The sequence below is a fragment of the Sardina pilchardus genome, chromosome 3 (genome assembly GCF_963854185.1).
Source record: "Sardina pilchardus chromosome 3, fSarPil1.1, whole genome shotgun sequence".
In the NCBI taxonomy this organism is placed as follows: Eukaryota; Metazoa; Chordata; class Actinopteri; order Clupeiformes; family Clupeidae; genus Sardina; species Sardina pilchardus.
The window spans coordinates 31150365-31164758 of NC_084996.1; the positions used below are offsets into that span (position 1 = coordinate 31150365).

Consider the following 14394-nt stretch of genomic DNA (forward strand, 5'->3'; position numbering starts at 1 on the left):
AAAAACATGACTGGTTCTCACAGTCTGTCAACATTACTGATTTTTATCATTAGTGAGACTCATTCCATTGATTGTATCATTACTGTGGTTTTCAAGGGCACAACACATTTGCGTCCCAGTAACTTTATCGAGCAAGTTTTTCTAAAAGAAATGTAGGGTAATTTACGCTAAAAGAAGAAATGTACCCTTAGGTCCTCTGCAACAAACTACTGCTAGAAGTTAAATTAGACACTTCATATTAATTTCAATTCCTTTTATTAAGATAAACACACATCTGGTTGGGAGAAAATCGCTGAAATCATCCTCCTGGAATTTCTTCCGTTTTGAGATCTTTCACCCTCAGTTGTTTGAAGGCCTGTGGAAAAGTAGAAAAGGACTTTCAACACTGAACCATAATTCACCATTACATTTGCATTCATTCATTTAGTAGACTCTTCTATCAAAAGTGACTTACAAATGTTAATTATGTCACAAGGGCGATTGTCCCCAGCGCAACTTGGGGTTAAGCGCCTTGCTCAAGGGCACACAGTGGAAGCCAGGAATTGTACCCACAACTTGTCAGGCTATTGCATGCTAGCCCGGCTCCTTAACCACCACGCTACCACCGCACCATTACCTCGGAGGACAGATGGTTCTACTTACTTGGCCCATTCAACGTTGAGGATGAGATGGTCGTATCCGAATCCAGATACACCTGCAATGGCCCTGGCTGCATCCTCACGGCGATGGAAGCTGATGAAGGCAAAGCCCTGCAGACAAGGAGTCAGGTTGATGATGACACATTAGTTCACACCTCCAAACCCAGAGCATGACAAAACAAAGGAGATCCAGTGAAAACTCACAGAAGAGTCCCACACAATCAGAAACAACAAATAAAAACAAGGCCATCAGCGCCACCCACTTTAGACTGTCCTGTGTTCTTGTCCTTGGCCAGGTAGATTCTGGAGATGGAGCCGAAGGGCCTGAACAGCTCCTGCAAGTCCGTCTCCCTGGTGTCCTCAGACAGATTGGTCACACGGATGGTGGCATTATCATCAGCTGTTAGAGAGAGAGTGAGCGAGAGCGAGACAGGAGGAGAGATTTTACAAACAATCCTATCGATCATCTGAATCCGAATTACCAGATGACTAAACAAACTGATTGTTATCGGGTGTTTGTAGTGTGCACGTCAACGCGCTCAATGTCAATGCACTGGCGTCCTGGACACGCACCTCTGCGGTTGGGCTGCATGGACTCTCCTCGGCGCGTGCCTCCGTCCCTCAGGCTGGGGGGCACATACTTGCCCGTCTTGCTCACGGCCGGCTGGGCGGGCTCTGGCTCTGCTGGATGAGCGAAACATACAAGAGACAAGGTGTGAAAACCAGCGAGAGACATATAGTTCATGGGGGAAGGGGGTTTGAGGGTGCTAGACAGCCATCTCACACACTAATCGAGGACTCTCTGAAGAGAGATTTAAATCAACACTTGATTATGGTTTCAGGACGTCAGGGTGTATTTATATCCTTGTACTCTTCAGGTGTAAGCTCTTGACGTGATACCGAAACTAAACATTGAAAGATCAGTGTACTTGTCAGAGTGTATCAAAGTCCTATTTTAAGCTACACAAACCTACATGCAAAGGCCGAAGTTAACCATACTTTTTAAAAGGCGTTCTTACGGTAGGATTCCACACACCGAAACACCCTTGCAAACAGCAAAAAAACAAACGAGTAGTTTCTGCAAGCCGCGCCATGCGGGCGAAGAGTCATCAGCTAGTTTAAAAAGTGAAATGTGCATTCATGGAAACTCACCACTGCCTGCAACCTTCTCCTTCTCCCCTGTGGACAGACCCAGCTGCTCCGCCAGCTCCTTCTGCATGGGGCCCAGGGTGTCCTTGTACGGGCAGCGGGTGGTCCAATGGTCGCCCTTGCAGATTCGGCAGGACACGATCTTCTGTCCCTTCAGCTTGTTCATGGGGTCCTCATCCTGGTCTGTAGCGTTCAGATCCTGTAGTAGGTAGCAAAGAAAGAGTTACACGTGATTTCCCGACTATTAGCCACGGCTTATACATCGATCTTGCAAACTTTCTTCCGCTATGAGGTTAGTACAGGGGGGCAGTTAATATGGCGTTTATATGGCTTTGTTTCTTTTAACTTGCATAAAACACTGTACTGCGGCTTATACACAATGCGGCTTATATGCGGGAAATGACTGTACGTGCCACAGACTGGCTCAATCAGTCTGCTAATGCAGTGATTCCCAAACTTCACTGGGCGTCACGAAGAGTGCGAAGGTGTCGCAGGAAACATAGTGGAGTATTTATTGCTAATAACTGCCATGTTCTAGAGCCGAAAGGCATTGAAAGTAAATAGACAAGTAGTTTTTTTGCTTTTATCGCAGGGGCAGGGGCAATAAATCTGTTACTTTGTAACCGTATATTTCAGGCACTCACACCTTTCGGGCACGAGTAGCTGAGCAACTACACCAAGCTGCCTGCAACTATTACCGCCGGTGAGCTAATTACTGCCCATTTCATCGGTCCTGTATTCGGCCTGACCAACCAGCGGGAGGGGGACACTGAGGCCATATCAGGACTCTGCATGCAACACTGACTCCACTGCACTCCTGGAACTGAAGCGCTGCAGGGCTCGCTCATATTGTGACCAAGCTCCATCGAACTCAAGACGCCAAACGGAAATGTAACTGCACCCACACACACACAGTGTAAATGGACATTAAAGTATTATCTTATCCTATCTTATCTTACACAAAGGTTTAACTAACGCTCAGGTAAAGAGGTTACATTGAGCATCACTGTGCCATTTTGCTAGGGTGATTTTAACTTGACAATGCTGCCCTGTAGATTGAGGCACAAAAAAAAAAAAAACCCCATTAAGGCCAACATATCAGAGCTAATGAGTTAACCTTAACACATTAGAGGGGGAAAAACCCTTGGGGCACAGATAGAGAATGGTTAACAAAAATAACAACTACTGCTGTGTGAAGGTCAATTAAAGATAAACCATCAGGGCACACACACACACACACACACACACACATTAACATTATGGGCTGAAATGATCCTTCATGCATTGTCTCTTTACCTCTTTGCTGGAGATGAAGGTCATGAACACATCGTCGCTGACTGTTGTGGTGGCCACGTTGGGGCCAGGGGCGTCAAACTCAGAGTTGCCAAACTTTTTCCAGTTCTGTAAACAGAAGTTCACCAATGGCAAGAACACAGCATTAATGTAATGAGATTCTGCTCACAAGCATGTGCTTTGTGACTAACAGTGTCTAAGTTGCACAGGCTATAATCCGTTGCCATTCACTGTATGCCTGTCAAATACACAAATGTACTTGTCAAAAAGCAGCATGGCTATCATCACGTGAAACGAGCACAACGAATCAGGAAAAGCAACGAGCTTACACGTCATCTCTTATCAGATGGTTCCGCCACACACTACTGACACACATTCGTCCGATACAGCTGTGGAGCAAAATGAGTTCGTGGTCTAGAGCAGATCCAAATTGCTCCACTTCGGAGACGCTGATATGATGGTCAAATGTGGACAGGAGGGCGAATCGTAACAAAAATGTGTCGGATACATTTATGACATAATGTATGTAGCCTAGGGCTAGTTATGTCCTCTATGACACTGTTGTCAGATTTGTCCAGACGACATAAACATGTTTATCCATCTAAGGACTGCCTCATATGAAGGCACACCAGAGAACAGAGAGAGATGACTGGCACTACACCATCTAGGCACAAACATGTTTGAATGTGTTTCTAAACATGCGGTGCGGTGCTGCCGTTTGCGCCACAGCTCCCTGTGCTTTATGATTTAGGCCGAGTAAAAACCTTACCTTTCTCCGGGCCACCGCTTTAGAGGCCTTCCTATTCTCAATCTTGAACGTGCGGACAATCTGGGCAAAAAAGAAAGGAAACAAATATCTGACCATACTGAACACACCGACTAAAAATCCTATTCCAAGAATCCATTCTATGAGACTTTAATGCTCTAAACTCGCATACCAGTTTATTCTTTACAAAACATTGGGAAGATTAGACCTTGTGTAACTAAATAGAACACCACCTCTTGCGCATGCCATAGTTCTTTCCCAACTGGACTATTACAATGCACTGTTAGCTGGCGTCCCTGCTTGAGTAGTGAGTGAGACCATGAGATTATTCTAAATGTAGTAGCATGTCTAGTCTTTCATCAGTCAAAGAAGACACATGTGACTAAGAGTTAACACTTTACAATACATCTACAATAAGTTGTTCATGCAGGAGTTACAGCAAACACAGGCGCCATGTCCAACGTATGGTAGCTTTGCAACAGAGGCCTGTCGTTCATGCTTTGCCATATTGAAGCTGGGCACATTATCGAGAATAACAGCCTAATTACCTTGAACTTCTTGCCATCTTCATCAATCTTGTATTCTGTGACAGTTTTTATATTTCCTTTGACGGTCTCTTTTGGTGATGGAAGAGTACCTATAAACACACAGACAGCAGTACCCTCGTAAAGTTGAATACTCCAAATCGAACATTAATGATTCATTTTACTGGCCATCTAACGTGAAAGTGTCCTCAGTCCACCAACTGTTACGCTAACGTCGATTTACTAAACTACATCATGGTCTTGTTTGATTAAAGACCTAGGGTGCGACCAAAACATTCACATTAGAAGAGCCTAAAGATGCCGAAAGAGTAGACATTGTATTATTATTATTATATTACAGTTGTATTTATAAATGTAGTGTTAATCATTTACTTTGTTTTATTCAATATCATTTCTTGACATAAGCTATCACTTTAGCCGGCTAGGCATTCACATGCAAACCTAGCTTAGGTTAGCTTTATACAGACAGACAAGACAAGACACTTCAATATGTTTAAAGATCTTTACCAGCTCTATACAGCTACTGAAGTACATATTCGCAACACGTTTTGCACACATGGGGTATTCATTGAAATTATTTGTTGTCATGCTTTTAAGACAGGTGGACACGTGGATAACCATTATGCTGTTTGGCCTAATTTCCTCTGCGCACTAGCATTCTCTTTAAGCTAACTTTACTGTTAGCTAGCCAGCTAACGTTACATAGCATGGATAACATACCCTCATCGCCTTCCTCTTCTACTTGGTCAGCCCAACTTGGCTTCGAACTGTAAAGAATAAATGCTTGTTAAGTATTTCATCCAACATAGAGGCTATCATTCAAATGCCATATATATTGTTAATCTTCGACTTTAACTTACTCGTCAAATTCGATCGAAGGCATCTTCGGCGCTCGTTTTGGGCAAGGGCTGACTCAAAGCACCACGAGCAACGAAAAAGGAGTACGCCGGCTATTAGGTTACAGCGACATCAACAGGACTGGCGGGGAAGAGGTAGCCATCATGCCTTGTCGCCTCAAGACAGCTAGGCCTACAACAATTAATACATTTTAAATAAAGTATATTCTATTTAGCCTACAGTTTTTTTCTCGATCACGTTAACGCTTGTGTCATCTCTAACATCACGCTTTTCAAAATAATTAACACTCAGGTCTAAACAAAAGCACTCTAGCCAAATGACACATTTTGCTTGCAAAAGGCTCTCTCAAAACATTTTACAGGCTTAGCCAAATCACTGTGCAACTTCAATCAATCATTGCACACTGGACAACAACATGCAAAATATGGTTCTCAAAATGACATGTTCTAGCCTTTGCTATCTGTGCCATTGCTTTCTATTTTTTCTGGTATCAGAAAAACTGAAAAGACTGGGCCTAATAAATAAATGAATTTCTTCTGAAGATGCAACTGGCATTGGCATGTAAGAATACATAAGCACCTGTAGACAAGACATTTCATTGAACTACAACTTGTCTTCTTTCATTAAAACAGTAGCCTAAACCCTAAACAACTGTAATCTAAACAACAGTAATTTTCAGTAAACAACTTGTATACTGTTTTCTTCACCAACTAGGTCACACACCTTCTCTAAATATGCCTTAGAGCTATAACTGCAACACAGAACTGGTGTCTGTTATGAATGATTGCTGGTTTCACACAGGTGTATCAGAGATTCAGGAGTGGATCAAGTAATCTTGCAGTAGATGTGCACAGAATAGATGGTTTCCTTTTGTTTAGCACAGGGAGTTTAGGTCTTTGAATGACATTTACCGTTTTTCAAAGTGTGACAAATGTGTGACATGTTTGCAAGAGATGATGTCTGCTGCAAAGAAGGTGTTAATGAAGAACAAGTGGATCTCAGTTTCTTTAAGCAGATCAAAGCAATCGAGCAAACCTGTGACATCTAGGCTACTGCAACTGTTCACACTATTTTATGCAGTAAGGTTACAGAGGATTGCAGTTTGATTACTAGGCCTACATGGAAATATACAGCAAGGGTGAAGAACGGATGTGGGGATTAATTATACAGTCAAAGCAATCGAGAAAAAAATGTATTTGTATGAACAGACTAGTACAATGTTGGTTTCTACACACAATGCACATCCATGATACATATGAGTAAAACAGCTGCAATAAAATGATGTCACTCATTAACCATCTAGGACAATGAAAAACTTACTTGTCAATACAATGATAACTTTCCTTTTGTTGTTATTATTTAATCAACTTACAATTATTCATTTAGCAGTCACTTGCAAAAGGTCTAAACTTAAGTTATCTCAATGCATTATTTTGCAGTCAAAAGGCCAATCATACATAGGTAACAAAAAAGAGTTGTGTGTGATATCTGTCTGACATGACAATGAAATTGACAATGAGAATAACATGTGTTAACCAATTAGCCTAGATGCCCATACATAAACACAGCTATAGCCTACACAAATAATAGAAACAACAGAAACTGTTGTCCCTATCTGAACATAAAAACATTTTAAGAGTGTAACCATTAGATCTCACACTGGATGATCCGATACAAGAAAAAAAGTGAGTAAAGTCATATAGCCTCCAGTTTTCTAAGACTCATTTGATTCAGTACTCTCCCCACAACAGGCCACCCTGATGCTGTCAAACACTGCCATGTAAAGTAGAGGATGTATGCACATGTTCAGTGTCACTAAACCTTTGCTCACTTGGTATAAGTAGTAAATCACACAATTGTTTCCTCCTTTTCTCCTAAGATCCAGGAAAAACATTTGTAGAATATGGTAGGGAACAAAAGAAATCAGGTACAGCACAAGGACGGAGACCACCATCAGTGCTACTTTTCTCTTCTCCAATATTGTTATATTTGCATTTTTGTAAATGACCCAAATCAAACTGACATATGATGAAAAAGTCACTAGTAAAGGGACCATACATCCCACCACGGCTAAAACCAGTTTGTATATATAGTGGGAAATCTCATCTGTAGACCCCTCTTTACAGTAGGACTGGCAGTGATATTTTCCGGAGTGGTCCTTATGAGGACAGGTGTCCGCGAACTTTGCGATCGGAGAAGAGATTGTGATCACTGCCACCCAGACCAGAACACTTGCAATTTTGGCATGTTTTGGTCGCACATAGCTGCGTGTGAAGAAAGGGTAACCGATAGCCACCCATCGGTTCACGCTGATACACATAATGAAGAAGATACTCCCGTACAGGTTGCACGTGAAAAGGAAGCGTTCCAATTTGCAGACGGCGGCACCGAAGGTCCAAACCCTCCCGCGGGCGTAGTAAACGATTAGAAGAGGCAGTGTGAGGACGTAGAGAACATCGCTGATAGCCAGGTTAAAGGAGAACACCACTCCGGTATGCCAGTTTTTCCTCTCTTTAATGAGGAGCAGACATAACGCGAACACATTCCCCACCAGCGCCACGAAGAATTCTATTCCATATAATGGGGGCAAGAGCTGAACTTGGAAACTAGTGCAGTTTTCACTTGAAAGTGTTAAAGTGGTATTACTTCCCATTGCTCACTCACCTGTAATAATAAAATAGCACTTTTTCAATGAAAAATATTTTTAATGTGTGAACCAAAATATGATTTTTAATTTTCATTAAAGATGGAAATGCCACACTTAAAAATCAATGTGTAAACATTCTAAATAAAATTGAATAGGGCCCAATTATATAGCCTAACTAACCTGCAACTACATTTGAAAATGTGTAGGATATTATATAATATATTGGATATAATAAAATAAGTCAATAACCAGTCTAGGCTTATGTACTAAATGAGCTATGCCACAAAAACAACCCTTTGCCTTCAATTCAAAGTCAAAATTGCATATTCATGTTTCTGACAATCGGTCATTACATGTATAATAATTAGGCTCTTAATTCCTAAGAACTGGTAAATTGACAATAGATGGAAAACAAATAAACTCAAGTTACTTACAGGTCAACTTCCCCCAAAGACGTTACGCACACAAAAGCAACCAAAATTGCTTCAAAATGAGCAGTGGAAGCACGTGCTATGAGGCCTTTCCTGTCACCATGTGTTGGGCAATTTGCATGATCCACAACAGCAGCCGACTATGCATGCAACTGTGCATGAAAACCCGAGTCGAGACCTGACGTTTTGTACTTGGCCAACCCCTTCCTCTTAGCAAGTTACTCGAGTCTCAGATAAAGTATTATCAAAATGTTCAGGAAACACTTGCCACAAGGGAAAAGAACAGAAACGGCATAATTGATGAAGACAATTCAAAGCTAAATGTAACCAAAATGTACACGTTTTAATGAGAATGAGTTTACAGACAGTATATATATTTTACAAGGCACAGAAAGACAGAAACACACTGATCTCATCAAGATCCACAGGTTCTCAATGCAAAGTGACAATCAGAGCTCTCAGCAGAGCCACAGTGCCACCCAGTGTTCAGTTCTGGCATTGCAGCCATCCAGAGACAATTGGTACAATACAATAGCTATCAACTCCTCCCTTTCTTTTGTTTGAAGCCTTGCCTCCCCCCTCCTCTTTTTGGGCCTTTGTTGAAGCTCTGAGATTTGGACCCTTTAAATTTAGAGCCGCCACCGCCGCCGCTGCCACCACCCCTTGCGTTCCTTCCCTTGAAGTCTCTGCGTCCTTCTCCTGCATTTCTGCCTCCAAACTTTTTGCCGCCTCCACCCATTCTCTTGCCCCCAAACTTCCCACCTTCCTCTCCCATCTTTTTGCCCCCGAACCTCTTGCCTCCTTGCCCCATCTTATTCCCTCCAAATCCTGGCTTGGCGAAGGGCTTTGAGCCTGGCGTCCTCCGATCATTGCCACTGGAATGGCCACCCCTTCCTGTTGACATTTTCCTCTTCTTGAAAGGTCCAGGAGACCTGCTGGGGTCACGTTTCCTCTTTGCAGCTGGGAACATGTCTGATAAAAAAAATAAAATAGATAAAATAAATATCAACAGGACACCACCTCAAGGCAAGCCCTAAAATGAATCCCTGATAAGAACCAGCTGACGAGCAGGCCTCACCTTCATCAGGGTCTTCCCCTACAGCCTGTCTGTAGTAATCGGCCTCGTCCTCAGATGATTCTGCCTTGGCAGGCTTGCCGTCCTGCGGCCCTGGATCCTCCACCTCACTGTCGTCTGACCCACCAGCCTGCAGCTTCTTCCTCTTTATGCCTTCCAGGCTCTTCTGTCTGTGTGAACAAGCAAAACCACACCACGATCACAACCAGGCATATATTTAGTGCTTTTTATTTCAACTCCGTGTATTCTTTTCATTGTTTTGGGGAATTGATGTGGCAACAGTACAATTGCCTTTAGAAGGATCAATAAAGTAAAGTAAAAATAATAAAGTGGCCCATCTATGTTAAGTGTATGGACAAGCTGGGCCTTCCTGAGGGGTTCTCCCAGAGTCCTTTTAGGCAAGTCCCTACACTCGGCGGCCATATTGCAATGAATTTTGGGAACTTATCGGGCATCTATGTCGGGCAGAATTGCGTGTGCACCAGGCTCCACGACACCAACCTCACTTCAGTGGCGAGGGGACAACACATGATTGGCACAATGTATTCACAACATACCATATGACTGGCACGATGTATTCACAAGTTAACTTGGAGGTGGAAGGGGCGGAATATGTGTAGATGACTGCCATGTTGGCGTTACAAACTAACCCCATACATTTCTATGGGAGATTCTTTTGAGTGCTGCGTCTCCGCATTAGAAAGGCTCTGGTTCTCCTCGCTCACTCACTTGTTTGCCTCTCTCTGCTCTCTCTTGAGGGCCACGTTCTCCTCCTGCTTCTGCCTGCGCTCCGCTTTCTCCTTCAGACGCACCTCCCTCCTCCTCAGAATCTCCATCAGCTCCTCCTCAGACTTGGATACTGAAGGAACAAGGTGCAAGAGAACGTCAAGAGACCATCACATTTGGCTCACCAAAGCACAGTGAACTGCAGCAAGACTGTTGTTCGTTGGGATGACTGGGAACCGTACCGATGGAGTGATACATCACATTCCCCTCCCCTAAGCCCTCCACGATCTTCACCAGCTGCAGTGTCATTCTTGGCCCAATCTGTAGCAGAAAAACATTACATTTTCACATAGTTTCCCAGATTCAGAAATTACTTAAAAGCAGCACACAAATACTAAACACACGCATTTTGCAATCAAAATGACTGGTCTTATGGAGGTTTTCTACACATTTTGAAACATTTCTAAACAAATTTGAGTAATTTTTTTCATGAGGAAACAATTGTCAAGAGAAAATGGCAGGCAGACAGATTAGATGTATGAGCATCTTTCTGTGCAGTCAGCATGAAGGAAATGTGGTGCATTGATGATTGTGTGTTCATTTCCACAACCACAGATTCACGAAAGACTGGAGGGACTGACACACAGGTGGTGATGAACGGAATAATATATGAAGCACTGTTGGGTTACGTACACAGATGCCTAAAGCTATAACATCGTTCATGGATTCATTCGCTCCCTGACTCAGCTTATCTTCCAATAGGAGACACAGAACTGGAGAAAAAAAAAAGGCAGCAATAGTCACCTCTGTTAGGCGCACTGCACTCTGCTGGGAGGTCATGTTCCCACGGCCGGAGTAGGCCTGGGGCAGCTCTGTGATGTTGTGATCGCCGTCCAGTTCGGCCTCGCTCTCCGACAGGTTCGCTCCCCTACGGACACACAAGCAGCCAGTCTGGGTGAGTGTCAGCCTAACCCACCGGATATCACAAGTGACGACATTGCTTGCGATGCATCAGCGCGTTTACTTTGAAAAGCTCACTGTTCATTCACTTAAAGACATATCATCCTCCTCTGCATCGCGTCAGACCAAACCAGTTAAAGAGAAGCACATTTTCGGGCCTACAGGGATCACTTACTTGAGGAGCAGCTCGCTGATGTCCTCAAGCTTGCTCATGTTGGGGAAGCGCTCCTGCATGAGCTTCTTCACCCCTTTGCTCATGCCCACTGGCACCACCTTTATGCTGCTGCAGAGACGAGAGACAGGGGACAACGTCAACACACACAATCTGACCACCACTAAACGAAGCAGGCCAACACAATATCAAGTCTTTCTGGTCTTTTGTACACATTAAAAAGAATTGCAGGCCACCAGCTTCTATGCTAATTTTATGTTTTTATTAAAGATGGATGTGTGTGTGTGTGTGTGTGTGTGTGTGTGTGTGTGTTACCAGGGATTTGCTTTAGGTGAAGTTACTTCTTGTGACCAGTTAGTGAAGAGACAATTTTATAGCTAATGGAAAAACACATTCAACTCCGCTCACTAATTGGTCATAACTCATAAGTTCGTCAGTGCTGTCTTGTGGCAAGATCAAGTCTGCCAACAAGGCAAAAGGGTATTCTACTTGTCGGGTGCATCAGTGCGTTTACTTTGAAAACAATCACTGTGCATTCAACCTGTAGCTTTTCATCATCTGCACCCGTTAAGTAGATAACTACTGTAAGATAATAAGATACTAATAATATGTGCAGATATGTAAAATAATACTTACTAGTGCCGAAACTCTATCTCCTGTGATGCTGGATCATAGTTAAGTAGGACACATCTCTTGATGTTATTAAGATTTACCTGCAAAGAGCAAATTTGTCATCAAACTATGTTCCACTACACACATACACCATATAAACATATCAGAGGTATTGTTATGGCCAATCAGAATTAATGAGACAATCACAGACAACCTCAGCAGACTATACTTTCCTCACACCATAAACTTTTTTTCGAGACAAATAAGCAAATGACAATCCCAACACATAGAGTTGCAAGTGTACCTTATGCACATTGATGGATGGGAACATGTTCTGGAACATGGTGGCCATTAGTTTGATGTGCATCCCCTCTACTCCAAAGTTGTTCAGCACCAGCAGTGGGTGGTGGGTGAACTGCTGCTCATGCATTCTGTGCTTCTTCAGGGATGACACCACATCCTTGACGAGGGCATACTAAACGCAAACACACACACACACACGCCATTAGAACAATCCCCAAATGCTACGTCGGCGCAAACATAGATGATCAGCGTTTATACAAGGACTTGGTACATCAGTGCGTTTACTTTGAAAGATCATCATTGTAATATCAAGGTAATAAAACTTTTCATCCTCTGTACCCATCAAACTCTAGCTTACTATAATCTAAAATCATAGTAAGATTGAGAGAAAACTTACCTTGCTGACATTAAAATGGAGCGTGGGGCCTTTAGGGATACGAGCCAGTCTCTAGGGACAGAAAAGAAAGAAACCCTGTCAAAAACCGGTCACTTTCAACTTTCACAGAAGTCAATGCAACAGTTGGCAAAATTTTAATGTTGAAATTTTACGAACACTAATATAAACCAAGGCTGTCGTAAGTACACAAATCGGTCTATACTGACCAAGGCTGAGAACTGTACACAAATTATACAGCGTTGGATTTAAAACCAAGGGACATTAGTTAAAGCGCTAAAGACAAGATTATTTACCAAGTTGACACTGCTTGTTGTTTTGGTAAAGATGGCAAAGTGTGTCACTCCCAGTGGTCCTGCCACCGTTGCAAAATCTTTAAGGACATTCTTTTTCCGCACCTACAAGTGGAAATTACAATTCACTGCTTAGAGATGCACCAATGATATCTACATTTCAACCATCAAGAGCATACATATAAAGAAGTAACATATGTGAATGAAAAGAGACTGGTGCTACATAGTAAGGTTAACATTCTAAAGCCACACAGACAGTTTCGGACCTTTAATGACTCTGCTGTGTATGGCTGCATGACCTGCCGCATGTCCGACACAAGCTGACCGACATTCTTGCCAATTCTCCCCCTGTGGAAGACGAAGCTGTGTGGGACTGAGCCAAAGGTCTCCTCCGCCAACTGATTAGCCTTCTGGCGTGAGGTCTTCTGGTTTTTGGTCTGAAACATAACAGGCAAAATATCAAAACCATGCAAGCATAATTTCATTGTAACTAATGTTAACTTATTGATCTCATTTCATAACGTTACGCTCATTCACACAGGTAACAATATATCAAACCAGATAAGCTAAAAGAAAGTCACAGTACTAAATAACACTTAAACTAATAAAAAGCAGCCATTCCAACGTGGTAGCAATCAGCTAATGTTAAGGCGCTTTAGCTATTGTTACCCATAACATGTTATTAATAACAACAATGATTGCCGCATGCCGTCAGGACAGTAAGGTAGGAACGGACAATTAAAATAATTTCTTGGTGACTGAATTTCACTTTTTCCTTTTATAGCCTACCACTTTGAGCTAACACTGTTAAACTGTACAAGTTGCTACACGAGTAACGTCAGACTGACTGCTAAACTAGCTAATAGTTACTCACCTTATTTTTACCCATGTTGTCACATGAGCCTTGAGACAAATGCAATTACACTGTCTTCTTTGCTGACTACAAGCTTATAATATTCAGTTTATTTCTTCTTTCGTTTGTGATTTTGTCCGCATATCGTCCGATTCGGGGGCTGAGCAGCTTCTACCGCTTGGACTGCTGCTGAACTGCATTAGCCACGTGCATGCACAAGTGTTGCATTGAAATGGGACCGTGCTCTATCAAGAAAGCTGAAACAAGGTTCTGCCTGGAGGAAGAGCCTACAGGTGTCCATAGCAGAGGTCCAGCGCGGCGAAATTAACAACCGATAGAATTTTTTTTATACAGGTGGTAGACATGGTTTTGCTCGATAAGTATGCTCCATTCTCAACAGAAAAGGAGCATATGTCGTTTTGACAGATGCTCATCCTCAAGGGTGCCCTTTTGTCTTTCCACACAGGGTAAGTTGGCATATTATAGAGTTTCACCAACTCATACAGTATAATAATAGCCTAAACAAGTCAGAGCTCAGTAGATCGAGGGCATATGACTCGACTATAATTATCATAAAAAATACTAACTAATAATAGGTCCTAGCTAACTTTAAACACAGCAACTTAACAAAATGCATTATCCATCTTGAAGGCCAAATTAGCTACTAAAATCTGCAGTT

At 42.6% G+C, this 14394-nt stretch overlaps 2 protein-coding genes across 2 annotated transcripts; both read right to left on the reverse strand.

Moving 5' to 3' along the window:
- Nucleotides 1-238: 238 nt before the first annotated feature.
- On the reverse strand, nucleotides 239-5361 carry eif3g (eukaryotic translation initiation factor 3, subunit G). The gene is made up of 10 exons (XM_062532843.1): nucleotides 5252-5361; nucleotides 5112-5158; nucleotides 4395-4483; nucleotides 3850-3909; nucleotides 3084-3188; nucleotides 1791-1986; nucleotides 1212-1322; nucleotides 902-1038; nucleotides 643-749; nucleotides 239-355 (listed from the first exon to the last, which is right to left on the reverse strand). The coding sequence occupies exons 1-10, from the start codon at nucleotides 5272-5274 to the stop codon at nucleotides 340-342; spliced, it is 891 nt and encodes a 296-aa protein (XP_062388827.1). The 5' UTR covers nucleotides 5275-5361; the 3' UTR covers nucleotides 239-339.
- A 1067-nt stretch (nucleotides 5362-6428) lies between these two features.
- Nucleotides 6429-13922, reverse strand: LOC134075975 (suppressor of SWI4 1 homolog). Its single transcript, XM_062530998.1, has 13 exons — nucleotides 13737-13922; nucleotides 13129-13299; nucleotides 12866-12967; nucleotides 12573-12623; nucleotides 12177-12347; nucleotides 11897-11973; nucleotides 11264-11371; nucleotides 10933-11056; nucleotides 10371-10449; nucleotides 10132-10261; nucleotides 9406-9572; nucleotides 8871-9299; nucleotides 6429-7904 (listed from the first exon to the last, which is right to left on the reverse strand). The coding sequence occupies exons 1-13, from the start codon at nucleotides 13749-13751 to the stop codon at nucleotides 6964-6966; spliced, it is 2565 nt and encodes an 854-aa protein (XP_062386982.1). The 5' UTR covers nucleotides 13752-13922; the 3' UTR covers nucleotides 6429-6963.
- Between the last annotated feature and the right edge of the window lie 472 nt (nucleotides 13923-14394).

What these genes read in the sequence shown, in the direction of transcription:
- eif3g (XM_062532843.1), bottom strand. Translation starts at nt 5,274, where the DNA reads ATGCCTTCGATCGAATTTGACGA. An exon ending in AAGATGGCAAGAAGTTCAAG is followed by an intron (nt 3,910 to 4,394) that starts GTAATTAGGCTG and finishes TTTTTTGCCCAG; the next exon opens with ATTGTCCGCACGTTCAAGAT. An exon ending in AAGCGGTGGCCCGGAGAAAG is followed by an intron (nt 3,189 to 3,849) that starts GTAAGGTTTTTA and finishes TTCTGTTTACAG; the next exon opens with AACTGGAAAAAGTTTGGCAA.
- LOC134075975 (XM_062530998.1), bottom strand. An exon ending in GAGATAGAGTTTCGGCACTA is followed by an intron (nt 11,372 to 11,896) that starts GTAAGTATTATT and finishes TCGTCTCTGCAG; the next exon opens with CAGCATAAAGGTGGTGCCAG. An exon ending in CAAACAAAAGAAAGGGAGGA is followed by an intron (nt 7,905 to 8,870) that starts GTTGATAGCTAT and finishes CAGGTGAGTGAG; the next exon opens with CAATGGGAAGTAATACCACT.